Source organism: Perca flavescens, unplaced genomic scaffold (assembly GCF_004354835.1).
Source record: "Perca flavescens isolate YP-PL-M2 unplaced genomic scaffold, PFLA_1.0 EPR50_1.1_unplaced_scaf_6, whole genome shotgun sequence".
In the NCBI taxonomy this organism is placed as follows: Eukaryota; Metazoa; Chordata; class Actinopteri; order Perciformes; family Percidae; genus Perca; species Perca flavescens.
The window spans coordinates 53,454-67,256 of NW_021166713.1; the positions used below are offsets into that span (position 1 = coordinate 53,454).

The window sequence follows — 13,803 nt, forward strand, 5'->3', positions numbered from 1 at the left end:
TCTAGTTGTGTATCTGGCATTGTGTATATTGTATCACATCAACCAGAGTAATAGATCAAAGAGTTATGTAGTGTGTTTTGGACTTACTACTTGTCTGATTTAATTTTTAATCTAAATTTTAACTTTTGTTATCTTTAGGGAATAGATGGCTATTCAAGAAAGGTAAGAATTCCTTTCAAGGACAAAGAACTGCAAAATGTTACTGATTTACCCCATTTTAAGCATTGGAAGATTTTTTTTTTTTTTTTTTTTTTTTTATTCTCATCGTTTTTAGTTTATTTTCTGTACAAACGGGTGGTGTTCCTTGAAACAAATGTTTGACTTCTATGGTTTTTCTGTCATCCAACAGTGTAGCCTACCCTAGGGTCATTCCATACCAACTCAGGAACCTCCTAATTCATAATTTGAAAAATTCATAATTTGAAAAAAGTCGAAGAGTTAGCGGTCTTTTGCAAATATATGTAAAATGTCCTTATGGTTTTTCTTGGATATTCATGACAAATGTAAAAAAATAAACAACTGGTTAGCCTTGGCATACACAGCATATTCCTAAGTCCTGTAGATTTTAATAGCCTTTTCACTTGAATGGTTTCAGGAAAGTCAATTACATGACTTGACTTTGCAAGTCGTGAACCTATTACGTATTTTCTGTTAACTTTGAGGTGTACTTTTAACCTTTAACAATTTTCATAACCAGTTCATCTAGCCCATTCAGCAGTTTTATCAGTGCTGAATACTATTATGAACTGAACTAAATTAACTGTTTTGATGATTTCTCATGTCATGAGATCCCATTATAAATTGAATGAGTCAATAGTTCTTACTGTTCCACCTGTCATTTAACATTGTTTACCTTCAGAACTTTGTCAGCTGACTTATTTTACAGGGAAAATAAATTCTTGACAATATTGATGTATTATTCTGTTGTATATGATGATGTACCTCAAGGTAGCAGACAACAACCGATCTGATACACACCTGGCATTCTTCAATGAAGCTGTGAATGAGCATGGTTTCCTCTGAGGTAGTGATGTTGACTAATTGTAATTATTATTGTTATGCGTAAATTTGAGGCTACCCTCGAAGCGGCTCCATCAGATGAAAAAAAAAAAACACTCAAACTTATTATTGCAGATATAGTAGTGCTTTGCAGTTGGTTCAAAGTAGCATAGTCTGAACACATGCTTGGACCTACAAGTGGACATAATCAGCATTGCTAAATTGCATCTGAAACTTGTATAAAGCTATATAAACTCATTAACTAAAGATGACATTACAAAATTCTCAATGGTCTTACTCTTTCACATGACATGGGCTACTTTTTAAATTGTTGTCTCTAACATGAATCAACTACAGTATGTTGTAACCTCACATAGGCCTCCATGACAGTATTTTCTTTTCTTAAATAAGTTATCAGAAAAGCTACAACAATTGTCAATTGTTCCATAATCTAACTTGTACAATGGATATAGAAAAAGTTAAAAATCGAAAACAAATCAGCTGACCTTCAAAGTTGAGTGTTTTTAACTATTTTGAAATGTTTGCTACATTGGACAATTTAAGGAAAAGCTACACTAAATAATAAACATAATTCAGAACATTCATTCAAAATTCTCCCCTTTTAAAACTACTGGTTTAAGAAATAAAAATGTTCATTTGTGTTTGTTAATATAAAGAGTAACAAACCAAAGCCCTTTAGTGAAAACTCAGAGTAAGTTAAGCCAGAGATGAGGGAAACTCTGGGTTTTCAGTTTCAGAGACCGAGATCACATAAACCTTAGGGGTTTCTCTCCTCCTGCAGAGCCTGAAGCAGTTGTCCGATATTTCCTTTTTTTGTCTATTTCTTTTTTTTTTTTTTTTTTTAAACAAAGCTGCCCTAATTCTTTATAACACTGACTCTGTGGACATTAAGGCAGCTGTCAGGTCAACAGTTGCACTGAGACGCTTACTGTGAGCTACATTACTGCAGCAGCCTAATCACTGTTAAACTAATCTCTATAAAACTAATCAATGAACAGTAATCTTTCATATTGTAGATGCACTGATTCGAACATTCTTATCATAGTTATCATGTTGGATATGATACATGTGACATTTCTGAGTGAGGCTGGCAGTGGTGCAGCAGAAACAAATAAAAGTAATTTAAAAAGAGATTTTCATTCTTAGCTGCATGGCCTGAATGTGTTGACAGCATTTCATAAAATACAAAAATTTTATCAATTTAAAATAGAACTTTACAGTCAGTTTGAACCTAGACACCTCTTCCACTGCAAAAAAAAAATCATTAATAGGCTAACCTTCTGGGACGGACTGTTACTTTACAATCTGTCTATGAGTAGGCTAAACTATGTCTAATGTGTTTGATTAGTATTTTATGTTCAATTATTGCCACCTGCATTTTGTCCCTTCATATTACAAATTAATAAACAGGCCTTTAGCCTTTTTAAAATAAATGTAATGGGCTCTAGGAAAATTCCAGCTCTTTATCATTCATTAAGGAAAGTCCAGTCTTGTAAATGATGAATGAGCAACGCTGTATTAAAAACTACTAATGTTAACGTGTTGATCCTCCACTCCTGCATTTTTTAACGTGAATAGCCTATCATGGTCCGCGTTGGCACACATTCATTTTTTCCCCACTCCACCCGATTTAAAATGGAGGCTCTGCCTTTCTTTATTTACCATTGCCATGGTGAATCGTAGTATCGGGGCTCCAGTGATGATGTTTTTTTTGTTATCCCCACACACAGCGTTTTCATCAGGTTCAACATACTAAGAGTTGACTGAACTAATTCTGATCAGCTGTTCTGGAACTTGGGTTTCACATATCACTCAGTTTTTTAAGCCTGCTTTCTGAAGCGGGGCCCAGTAATCTTGCTTATTTTACCAGTTTAAGAAAGAAACAATTGAAGTTACTTATATTTCTCATTATACTTTGTGAGCACCTACAGATCAATTATACTACATACAGTACATAGACCTGTCAGACCATATTGTATTACTAAATTATGCAAAAATGCAGGGAAATTTAAAGGATTCACGTATTATTTGTTGGCACTTCTGCATAATTGTGTCCTTGATGAGATCTAAAATTCATGTTTTATTTTCAGAGTGAGAGGAGATCACGGAGGAGAAAATGTGGGGATAAGCGGAATTAATGTTCTCAGTTCGTGGAACTGACATTAACAACTTCATTCTTGGAAAAGCGTACACAATCAGCGGTGAGTTAAACTTAATTTTGGAAGCCTAAAGGTATTATTTATTAAGATGCCTACCATAAGCAATTGTAAGAACAGACAATCTCCTCACCAAAAAAATCTACTGGCCATGATCGCAAATATAAAAATAAAAACTTTTAGAATTTAATTTATAGTATTAACTCCCATGTCAGTTGATTTCTATTAAAATGTATACAATAATCAATTTGAAACATGGCCATTTTATTCAGTGGCTGGGGAGAAGTTAAGTTATTCAAAAGGATCTTAAAGGACACATTATGAAAATGTATTTTCCCCTTTTTTTTTTTTCTTTAATACAGGATTCAGCGCCTCTGGCGTGATTTGTTCATAGTGTTACAGGTGTATTACAATATCCTGCACTCTCTTGAGGACAGACACCTTCTTGACATCAGCAATGTCCTACACATATTCTGCTGCCACTAAGTTTTTCCTACCCGCGCATTCAGGCAAGCCTAGATGTCTTCAGTGATGCGTGGGACAACCATCCCATCAGGACTGAGCAGAACCTGACACCAAATCAGTTGTGGCAGGTGGGCCGAGGCCCTTAACCCGTTGCAGATCCTGATTCTGAGGGTAAATAATGCTTAGTAATGTTGAGCCTAAATCAAAAAGACAAATGCCAAAAATGCAAGCAAGAATAGGATTGTTTGTGCACCTCTAGTGAAGTGACAAGAATCTGAGCATAGCCAGAGCCCTGTTTCAGAAAGCAAGCAACAAACTGAGCTTATCCCTGAGCTCTGAGTTCATGTTGTGTTTAATGAAATTATGTAAAACCGACGATCAGCAGATAATGGAAAACTCACGCCTATCAACATAACTACCATATAGATGTTCCAATCAGTGCAACTACCATAAAGAAAGATTCGTTCATTGGTTTTATACAGATTAGTTTAGTGATTGAGGCTACTACAGTAGGCCTAATTTTGCTGTTTCAGTGCAACTGTTGCCAACCTGACAGCTGCCTTAATGTCCACATAGTCAGTGTTATAAAGGACAGTGTAGCCTAACGATTTTATTCTGTGCTGAAGAAATCCACGTTGTCCGGAGATTCTCTGTTATCGATGACATGTTACGCTTTATTAATCATGAAGCGGTCATGCTCAAGATCATGTTTGGGTAAAAAAAAAAAAACCTTGGGATTTCAATGTTTCTAAAGGCGTATATGCGTTCAGATATGTGCTTTGATAGCGACATTATGAATGAGGAAAACTGCGTTTGTTCACAGCGTAAAGTTCGCGAGGTTACTGATCTAGAGTTTATCTGATCTTGCTCTCTGAAACTGAAAACCCAGTTTCCCCCCATCTCAGGCTGAACACTGTTTTCACTAAACTCGCTTTCTGAAACAGGGCTCAGGTTTTTTTGGTCTTGAATATGTAATTACCTTCACATTTTAACAGTGATTCATTTTTCTATATGGTCTGAAATGATTACCTGTTTTTGTTATATGTAGTGATATGGGCACAAGTGTAAATTTGTTCAATAACATTTAATATGCCTAATTTTTATACACACGTCTTTGTCAGGGAATACCCATCCCAGAGATTCAATGGGAGGAGAGTGGCTACACAAATGAGCCTCATTCCGGGGTCAATATCCCTGAACTGGACAGTCCTCTTTTGGATCTGGAAATGATGGCACTGCGAGACAACATGGATCCATTGGAGCAATCTGACTGTTTCGGGCAGATATATACCTCAACACTGTCCAATACGTTGCAAACTTAATTGAGGCAAGATAAGAGCTAGGGCTGCCACCTCTTAGTCGATTAGTCATTTTTTTATGCTTATTCATGCTTTTTTCATTACTTATTTCCAAGAAACTTCTGAGCACATTTATGGTAAACAAAAGATTTAAAGTGGTGCTTTTGCAGGATTAATTGTGGAGAAACTCAGTTTTTACAGATGTTTAATTAATTACATTTATATTGTGCTTTTCTAGTCTTAACCACCTCTCAAAGCTCACAGCTCTGTCAATTAAATCAACTAATCGATTAGTCGACAAAATCGTATAAAGTGTTAGTCGTCTAAGAATTTCTTTAGTCAAGGACAGCCCTAATAAGAGCATGTGGCTCTCTTGGCACTTTCCAGTGGCTTCCTGTGACTTGGACCAATAATTTTACAAACTACTTTGGAACATTTCAAATATTTTGATTGTGCCTTATGCTAGAGCTCCATACTAATTGACACTACAAATGAATACAGTAAGTTAGTATGAATTTATAAATAAGTTTGTGTCTTGGCATTTTATTTTGAAAAGGAAAACAAATCCCCTAGCTTCCTCTCTACAGTGGCCATTGGATGTTTTGGAAAAGCAAGCCTCGTCCTTAGCTAGGCTGACTGAAAGCTGAGTCACATTTGGTACTGCATCCTGGGAAAGAACGTGGTACAGAGACTGTCCTCCATACGGTGTGGACCATCGCAGAGGATTTCCAGGACTTAACAGCTGCAGCTCAGTCAGCAGAAAATTCCATAGGAAAAGCCTTTTCAGACAAATGATTATTGGAATTAGAGTTAGTAGATACCTTTACAAAAACATTAAAACCAACCTGCCATATTATTTCGGTCCCCCTTGTGCTGCCAAAACAGCCCAAACACAATTGGAGCATGGGTTCAGGACCGTTGAGGTGGTACTGGAATGTTGGCACCAGGTTCTTCTTTCTGGGTTTTTTTTCCCCAACATTCATGGGCGTTGATTTAATAGTATGAAATGTACTTTTTTTACTTGCACTTTGCATGCTATGTGAATAAGACATGTTAATAAAGAACTGATTTACTGTTTTAAAAATTCCTGTATTTTTTAACATTTGTCCCTGTAACGGTGGTGAAAACATTTTGGAATTTGTCCAATATTGATTGAGAAGGCAATTTAAATGGCTACATGAACCAGGGCATAAAGAATAAGACCATACAAATGCTTGTTTAACACCTTTAATGTTGTTCAAGGGAACATAAAATTCTTGTGTAAATTTATCAAATGTAGCAGTACAGTTGTATTTACAACACATCACTGTAAAGGGATAACAAATTTAGACAAATTTGCTTTTACAAAACCAACAGTGTTAGGTGTACACACGGTCATTTAGAAACATTACTGTAAAAAGGGCAACAGTAATATTGAGAAACTGGTATCTACCTCAACATCTGAATGTATTAAACATGTACTAGCTGTATAAACTGTTCAATAATTACAACTAAATGTATATGGAAGTCTGAGCTTAATGAAGTAGAGAGGCCAAAAAGCTGCCACAGCTCTCAAAGAGATGATCTTTATATAATCCAAGCTCATTGCACTGCAGAGGACATCACAAAAGAACACTAGCACCTAGATTAAGAACATGAAAATCACTAAAAGAACTTTAGAAAAAAAAAAAACACAGGCTAAAGCCAATCACCAAACCAACTCAAAAGTATTTGACAGGTGAAGGTGGTGCCTGAGAAGTAGAATAGTCAAACTTTATAACGTTAATGGTGCATAAATTAGCAGGAATTGCCCTTTTAAGTGACTCCATTTCAAAAGAGTGACTGAGTGCAAGAAGTTGATGACATTTATACCTACACAAGTCCAAAAGCCAGAACTTATGGAACTGAGGGCCATCATCAAGTCCTGGTGAAAAATCTTGTAGGTCTGGTAGTGGCTGGGGAGCTTCAACTTGAAGAAGCAGGTGAGAGCCACTGGATAAGTTGAGGTTAGAACCTCAACATTGAGTTTTGTTGTTGGCAGTTCCCCACCCCACCCAAAACTTCATCAGGTGACGCCTTGGCAGCACATCTGGTGGCGCTATGGAAGAAAAAATTGTACACTTCCAAATATCAGTGCTGAACTTACTTTACAAAAAGTAAAATCCTTGTAGTCTCTTCCTCTCCTAGTTTAGAACATCATAAGGATTACTTTAAATGCTGCTGTAAATACTGTGGAATGTAAACAAAGTATGACGTTTAATTTACCAATTTTATGTGCATTTGTTTCTTTTCATCTCAGTGTGAGCTGGGCTTTACTGTTTCTGTCAAACATTCACATCTTCTATCCCTGTGCTGTTGTAAAGCACACAGCAGACAAAGGAGGAGGGACAGAAACATGACCATTTGACAATAAAACAGTAAACTAGCTCACACGGAGATAAAATGAAACACAAATGTACATAAAACGTGGTAAATATGAAGAACCACTTTATTATTGTAGCAACTGGGATTGTTATGAGGAAACAATTGTGTGAATTAAGAGGAGAATGAAAAATAAGGAAATAAAGACCATTTCCTCTATGAATTTTCTCAAAAATCCAGTGACAAGACTGATTTTCTCCAATGGAACAGTGTCGTCCTCATCCTCGTCGCTGTCAAAGTTAGGTTGTGGCCAGGTAATGTTCTGGATCACGGTCTACAAGGGATCAAATATAAACCTATCATGTCAGGATTGAAACTTTTAATAAATTTTGCAAAGTGATCTCAAAATTGTAGTGATCGTTTTATGAATGAACAATCTATTTCTGTCACATAAGTAACACAACTTTAACATATGACTAAAATAAACCTTTCATTTTAGATGTCTGAGCTACAGAGCGCTGGAGGGGAGTAAAAAGTGTTTTGCAGTGAAAAAGTAGCTGCCTGCTCTCAATGGCTGGATGTGGATGTCGAGTTGGCCAACTTCTCCAGATATTTCTCATGCTAGATATCTGGCTGGTGTTGGCGATGTGTCGGGGTGCCATTTTGATGAGTCGTTGAGTAGTTCACACATAGCTGCCAAACGCCGATCGATCACTGACGATCGACGAGCTGCAAATTGGGCTAAAAATTGTGTTGTGTGAACTAGGCTTTACCTGTGGGTTAAGCTCCTCACTTGACTCCCTTGGGAAAATGAAGGGGTGGACATCTGGCCTATCAGAAAGAAGTGGCCATATTCCTGTTTGTTTAAGGCCTTTCCGTATTTGTTTAATTGGCTGTTTAACACGGTGAAGTACCTGCAGACAGAATTGACAGGACAGAAGGTAACATTTACACAGAGGCACTATTTTATAGGAAAGAGACTGTAGGCACAGATGTAACATGAGTTACATGGCCAACCTCCAATATAAATACTAACAAGGTAATTTATAAAATAATTACTGCATGTGAAAGCAGTTCCTGGAACAGCCAGACACGATTGGTGGAGGTTGGAAATGGAAGATCCCAGGACAGGCAAAGATCAGTCACTTTGGTGTTTTCTTCTGCAGTAAGTTCACCATTCTTCAGCTAAAGCAGGTACACATTCACAAAAGGTAAAAGCATTTCATAATTACAGTTGTCACCAGGCAATCCACAAAAAGGCAAAGTGTACAATAAAAATAAATAACATCTGGAGTAAATAACAGACATGAAAAGCTTTGGAAATCACAAAATGTCTCAGCACAGACACGTGTGTGACATGAACAAAAATGTAGTAATTCATATAAATGCAATGCGTAACCAAGTTACTCACCAAACCAATTGTTTCACGATGGTCAATATCAGGACAGTCCTCCAGTGTCAGAGCTGCTGCTGCAGTGTCAATGCTCTCACCAGTCAATAGGGTCACCACAGGCAAACGGAGTCCAGAGAAGCTGAACCCACCATGCAGGAAAGAATGACCCATCATACGACCTGCCATCTCAAATAGGTTGCTTTCCCGCAGGATAACAGCTGCAGATGGAACCCGATGTTCTTTTTCCCCCCTCAAAAGGGTTGTAGAAGCAGCAGAGCCTTAAAAAAAAAAAAAAAAAGTCAAGAAACATTGAGAATTAGGTTTAAAAACATGCTTGATCACAGTTAGAACCAAATCTGTCTTTGGAGGTTCATTTAGATTAAGTTAGAACATATCGTTTATTTAAAGTAGAGTTTACATGTCAATACTATTCCCTCATTTGATGACATTACACACATATACAAACCTAAATTTATTCTGAAGCCAGTTTTCAATTTCTGCATGGCCATTGACAAAACATGTCTGTTGACACCATCACCCACTGCTGCATCTCCTTGGGGAACATATTTGAGGTGAAAAGGACAATCGACCAGATTATGTCAAGTAAACAGAGCATGGCTATTGTGCTAAAAGTTTCTACAACAATAAATACAGGGGGGTTAAGGGCCATGGACTCAATTCAATTCAGAGAATAACTACCTAAAATGGAAAAAGAAGTTACATATTTCATTAATACCTCTCAGCCTGCACTTGAATGGAGCTGCCCAGTTCACATTATTCTGCTTATAGAATGAAATGAATGCACTGTCCTGTTCTTCTTCTGCGTCAAACATGTCGAGTGATAGAGAGAGGCGTGGACTTTCAGAGTAACAGTTCAGTAAATCTTCTCTGAACAACTGGCATGCTTTTTGGGGGTTGACTTCAGTGGCCCAGGTTGAAGCTGTAATTTACCACAAAAAAAGTTGTTGATGCAAAGTTGATATTGGTATATCTAATATCAACTTATTGCCAAAGCAAGAATAAATTTGTTTCAGCAGTGACATTTTGAAATCCCTGCAGGTTAATGTAATATATCATGGGCAAGTACTTGAAATCAATATTCCTTTTTTAAAATCACTTGACAAAAGTTATTTTGACATCATTTTCAACAATGCAACACTAAAGCAGTAATTGTGCATAAATTACCTGCTGACGATTGTTGAACTGACGTTTGTGGAACTGAGGGTCCTGGCAATTCTTCTCCCATTGGGGGACTGGCTGCTACGCTGGGTTGAGCACAGTTCATTCTTAGAACAGATCAAATAAATTATAATAAAAAAACATTGCTTGGAAGAATGGGAAACAGCCAAATCATGAGTGGTGATTATTTTAATCATTTACCATCTAGTTGGTCAGTGGTGCCAAATGTTCATATTAAAATGAAGACATGGAGTTAATATAGAAAACTAGGTTAACTAAATGTGATACAGAATTAATATGAATAAAAGAATTTGGTAATTGGGGTGCATCATTTTAATGACCAGTTATGTTTCAATATCACCACAGACATTAGGTAGGGACAAAGGTGTTGTCACTATTAGCAAGCTAACATTCCCTCAGAGGCAGCCAAAAACCAGTAGCTCCAGAAACACTTCAACACGTCATGTTTGTTTTTTCCCCCATTTATGCAGAAAGGTGTTCCTCTGATAATTCTTAACGTGATACTCTAATGAAATGACACTCTTTACACATGTCATTCCTCATACTTAGAACATGTCATTATATTCTGATAATGTCTGACTATCAGTTACCTGAATCTATCAGACATAAACTTCCTACCTGTCACCACATGGGCTTGCATGAGATGGGAGAAAATCAGCTGGGTATGATGCAAGACAGATTGGGCAGACCTGCAAAAAAAAAAAGTCAATACTTTTCATATATGAAATTATTATAAGAATAGTGTCATGTTTTCTGCATCTTACAACCATGTTATATTCACAAGCGACAGGAAATATGCTATGATCAAAAATCAGATAAAAAAAAAAAAAAAAAATTCAGTTTGAGATGGGTTATGCCCAATCTATTTATATATCTGCAAGCATTACATTATTCTGTACTACAACCTCTGCTTACTTACTTTATGTTATGAATAAAAAAATAATGCTTTGTTACTAAATTCCAAAGCAACAGAAAAGACAACATCTATTACCGCCAAGGATTCATCCATGCCTATTGTAGATGGGACTGGCTGCTCAAGAACTGAACAATCTTCATCAAGACATGTCCCAGATTCACTCTCCTAAATAAATTAAAAAAAAAAGATATAGAGAGAGATATTTTTATATATATATATATATATATATATATATATATATATATATATATATATATATATATATATATATATATATATATATATATATATATATATATATTATAATAAACAAATACTTAATACTTTGAAACAGTCATTTGAACAAACTAAAAGAGAAATGAGAGACATGTTGTAATAGAGCTTACAGTCAATGTGCCATTGCATTCCTCCACATGCAACGGCAACAGCTGCAAAGGCATTTGACTGCCACATGTAATGCATTTTGACTGTGGCATCTTGGCGAACTCTACTGAATCATAGGAAAGTGGTTCAGTAGAAAGCTTCTCCTGTAGTGGAACTACAAATACTATGTTTTTCCCATTGTTAGATGCTGATTTAAGAAGCCTTGTGGAGTAACCCTCAGCGTCAGTTGGAATTGTGGACAGCTTGGGCATCCGCTACCACCTATTTTAAAATGGAAAGTAGTAAGAGTTATTTAAAACCTTGCAGTCTCACAATCATTAATATTAAAAAGTTATATTTTGTCAGGCAAACAAGTCAGAGTACTGCCCTATACAACTTGAATAGTGGTGTGAATAGTAATTCATCGCCAGACATCACATGACATATCTGAGGTTTTGAATTTGAAAAAATTTTAACTATAATTTTCTTAATTGGACATTTAGAAAAATTCTACCTGTAGACTTGAAAAACATCCAACCTCCTTGTAAGGTCTTCAGTTTAGGAAATTCCTCCTCAAGTAGAGCTACAATCTTTAAAAAAAATGAAAGGATTCACTATTCTGCAAATGATTAACATTTTTAATCATTTGCCATTTTACAATATTATATACTATATGATTACCTCATCGTGTTTCAAGTGGTCTGGTATACTTAGCATCCTCTTCCCAAGGCCAGCATGGGCAAGTTCTAGCTCTTCTGAGGCCTTTGGTGTGAACTGACTGGGTTCCGAAAGGACATACATATGAAAGTCTGTCCTTTTCACAATGCAAGGGGCAGGGGTCGAGAATCGTCGTTTTCCTCTTGGCTGATCAGTATTAAACATACTGAAACTGCCTGATGTGGGAAAGACAAAAAGATTTGTAGGGAAACCAGATATTTTTTGTTTCATTTACCTACTTTTCAATAATTTAAATAATGTCTCAATAAAAGTATAAAATACACTAACGCTATTCATTACTGTTCCAGACACCAATATTAAATGTGTCAGAAGAATATTACTCACTGTCAGTAAAGTGAACATGTGTCACTTAATAGACAATAAATGACGCTTTATCTATGTACCAAAAACTTTGGTGGACTGATTAATCTTTTCTTAAGCATCAAATGTCCATCTTTATGTGAATTTCTGCTTTAGCAACATTCTTCACCTAAAAATTCATGCCAGTTAAGCTAATTGAAATGAAAAGTTTGGGACAAGCCCAGCACCTGCATGGAACAACCCCCCCCCAACCCAGAATAAAATTAGTTTTGGAGTTCAGATTCCCAACCCTACCAGACAAAGGGCAATAAGAACAGTTAGATGGGGTACTATGGCATCTCTTTATACTTTACTAGCAAATGTAGAAATAAGTTAAATGGATCACCTTCTCATAGCCTGTCTCACCCTAGCATCGTTAACCGGCAGAGGAGCACTGCCTCCAGCCCTGACTGCTGTACTCTCTCTCGGTGCGTTTGGGGCCGAGGACAGCTCCCGGGCCAATAATTGCACAAAAGCCCGAGCTGCTACCTCGGCTTGGGCGACAGACCCTGTCAAACAGTCACTTAATTCATAAAATTTCACCTTTATGGAAAGATACTAGCCTGACCCTATTAGCATGCAGACGCGCTAGCGTAGCTCGCTAGCTCAGCTCGCTAGCTTAGGATGATAGTTGCACAATTAAACCGGTTAACATTAACAATTAAACAACATCTCATAACAAGGAGATAACTAACTAAACACGTTAAGTTATACTTACCGCTCCCTGTCGTTGCCAGAAGCCATATTGAGGGCTCAACCAACTGACTGAACTCCACCGTGACCGCGCTAGCCCGCACCACAGGCACGTGGCGCTGTGCGAACGCGTTCATGATTGGCTTATGAGTAAACAATCCCCACGTGGGGTGCGTTCTTGTGATTGGCTAAAATAAGGCAGCAATCTGATTGGTTGCAGATCTGTTTAAAAAAAGGCATTTGTGTGTGAGTCGAGCCACGTCAGGGGAGTCTCAAAATTCACACACAAATGCAGGGAAGTTAACAGACCGCAAGCAGTTTGTAAATCAAGATTTATTTGTGTGTGCATCAGAAATACATTTGTGAATCTTGTCCTGTGCATTTGTGAATCTTGTGTGCATTTGTAAATTTTGTTTGCATTTCTGAATTGTGTGTGCATTTATGAATTTTCTGTGCATTTATGAATTTTCTGTGCATTTGTGAATTTTCTGTGCATTTGTGAATCTTCTGTGCTTTTTAAATTTTTTGTGTGTATTTGTGAATTTTGTGCGCATTTGTGTATCCTGTGTGTGCATGTATGAATCCTGTGTGTGCATGTGTGAATGTAGTGTGTGCATTTATCTTTATTGAGACTCTTTTAGCTCCATATTCACCTGCAATACTGTGGAACTCCTTTTTAATGGTTTGTGTCCAGGGAACATTACAAAAACGTTTAAAAAAACGTTTCAGAGCGAGTTACACTCTTCTGACAGCTCTGCAGACAGTGGCTTTATTAATATGCTCCGTATCACTAATGTTAGGGAGACTGAGAGAATGAATGAATGAGGAAATGAAAGAGTGCTATGTCAGAGGGAGGAGACAGAGAATGAATGAATGAGGAAA

The 13,803-nt window shown here is 36.9% G+C and overlaps 2 protein-coding genes across 2 annotated transcripts; both read right to left on the reverse strand.

The window, feature by feature from the left end:
* Positions 1-7,090: 7,090 nt before the first annotated feature.
* LOC114552052 (uncharacterized) lies at positions 7,091-8,907 on the reverse strand. The gene is made up of 4 exons (XM_028572758.1): positions 8,691-8,907; positions 8,339-8,464; positions 8,053-8,193; positions 7,091-7,613 (listed from the first exon to the last, which is right to left on the reverse strand). The coding sequence occupies exons 1-4, from the start codon at positions 8,856-8,858 to the stop codon at positions 7,431-7,433; spliced, it is 618 nt and encodes a 205-aa protein (XP_028428559.1). The 5' UTR covers positions 8,859-8,907; the 3' UTR covers positions 7,091-7,430.
* On the reverse strand, positions 8,860-11,406 carry LOC114552048 (uncharacterized). Its single transcript, XM_028572755.1, has 8 exons — positions 11,175-11,406; positions 10,864-10,953; positions 10,491-10,561; positions 9,858-9,958; positions 9,409-9,612; positions 9,139-9,225; positions 8,904-8,950; positions 8,860-8,871 (listed from the first exon to the last, which is right to left on the reverse strand). Exons 1-8 carry the CDS (start codon positions 11,262-11,264, stop codon positions 8,860-8,862), a joined length of 702 nt encoding a protein of 233 aa, XP_028428556.1. The 5' UTR covers positions 11,265-11,406.
* Between the last annotated feature and the right edge of the window lie 2,397 nt (positions 11,407-13,803).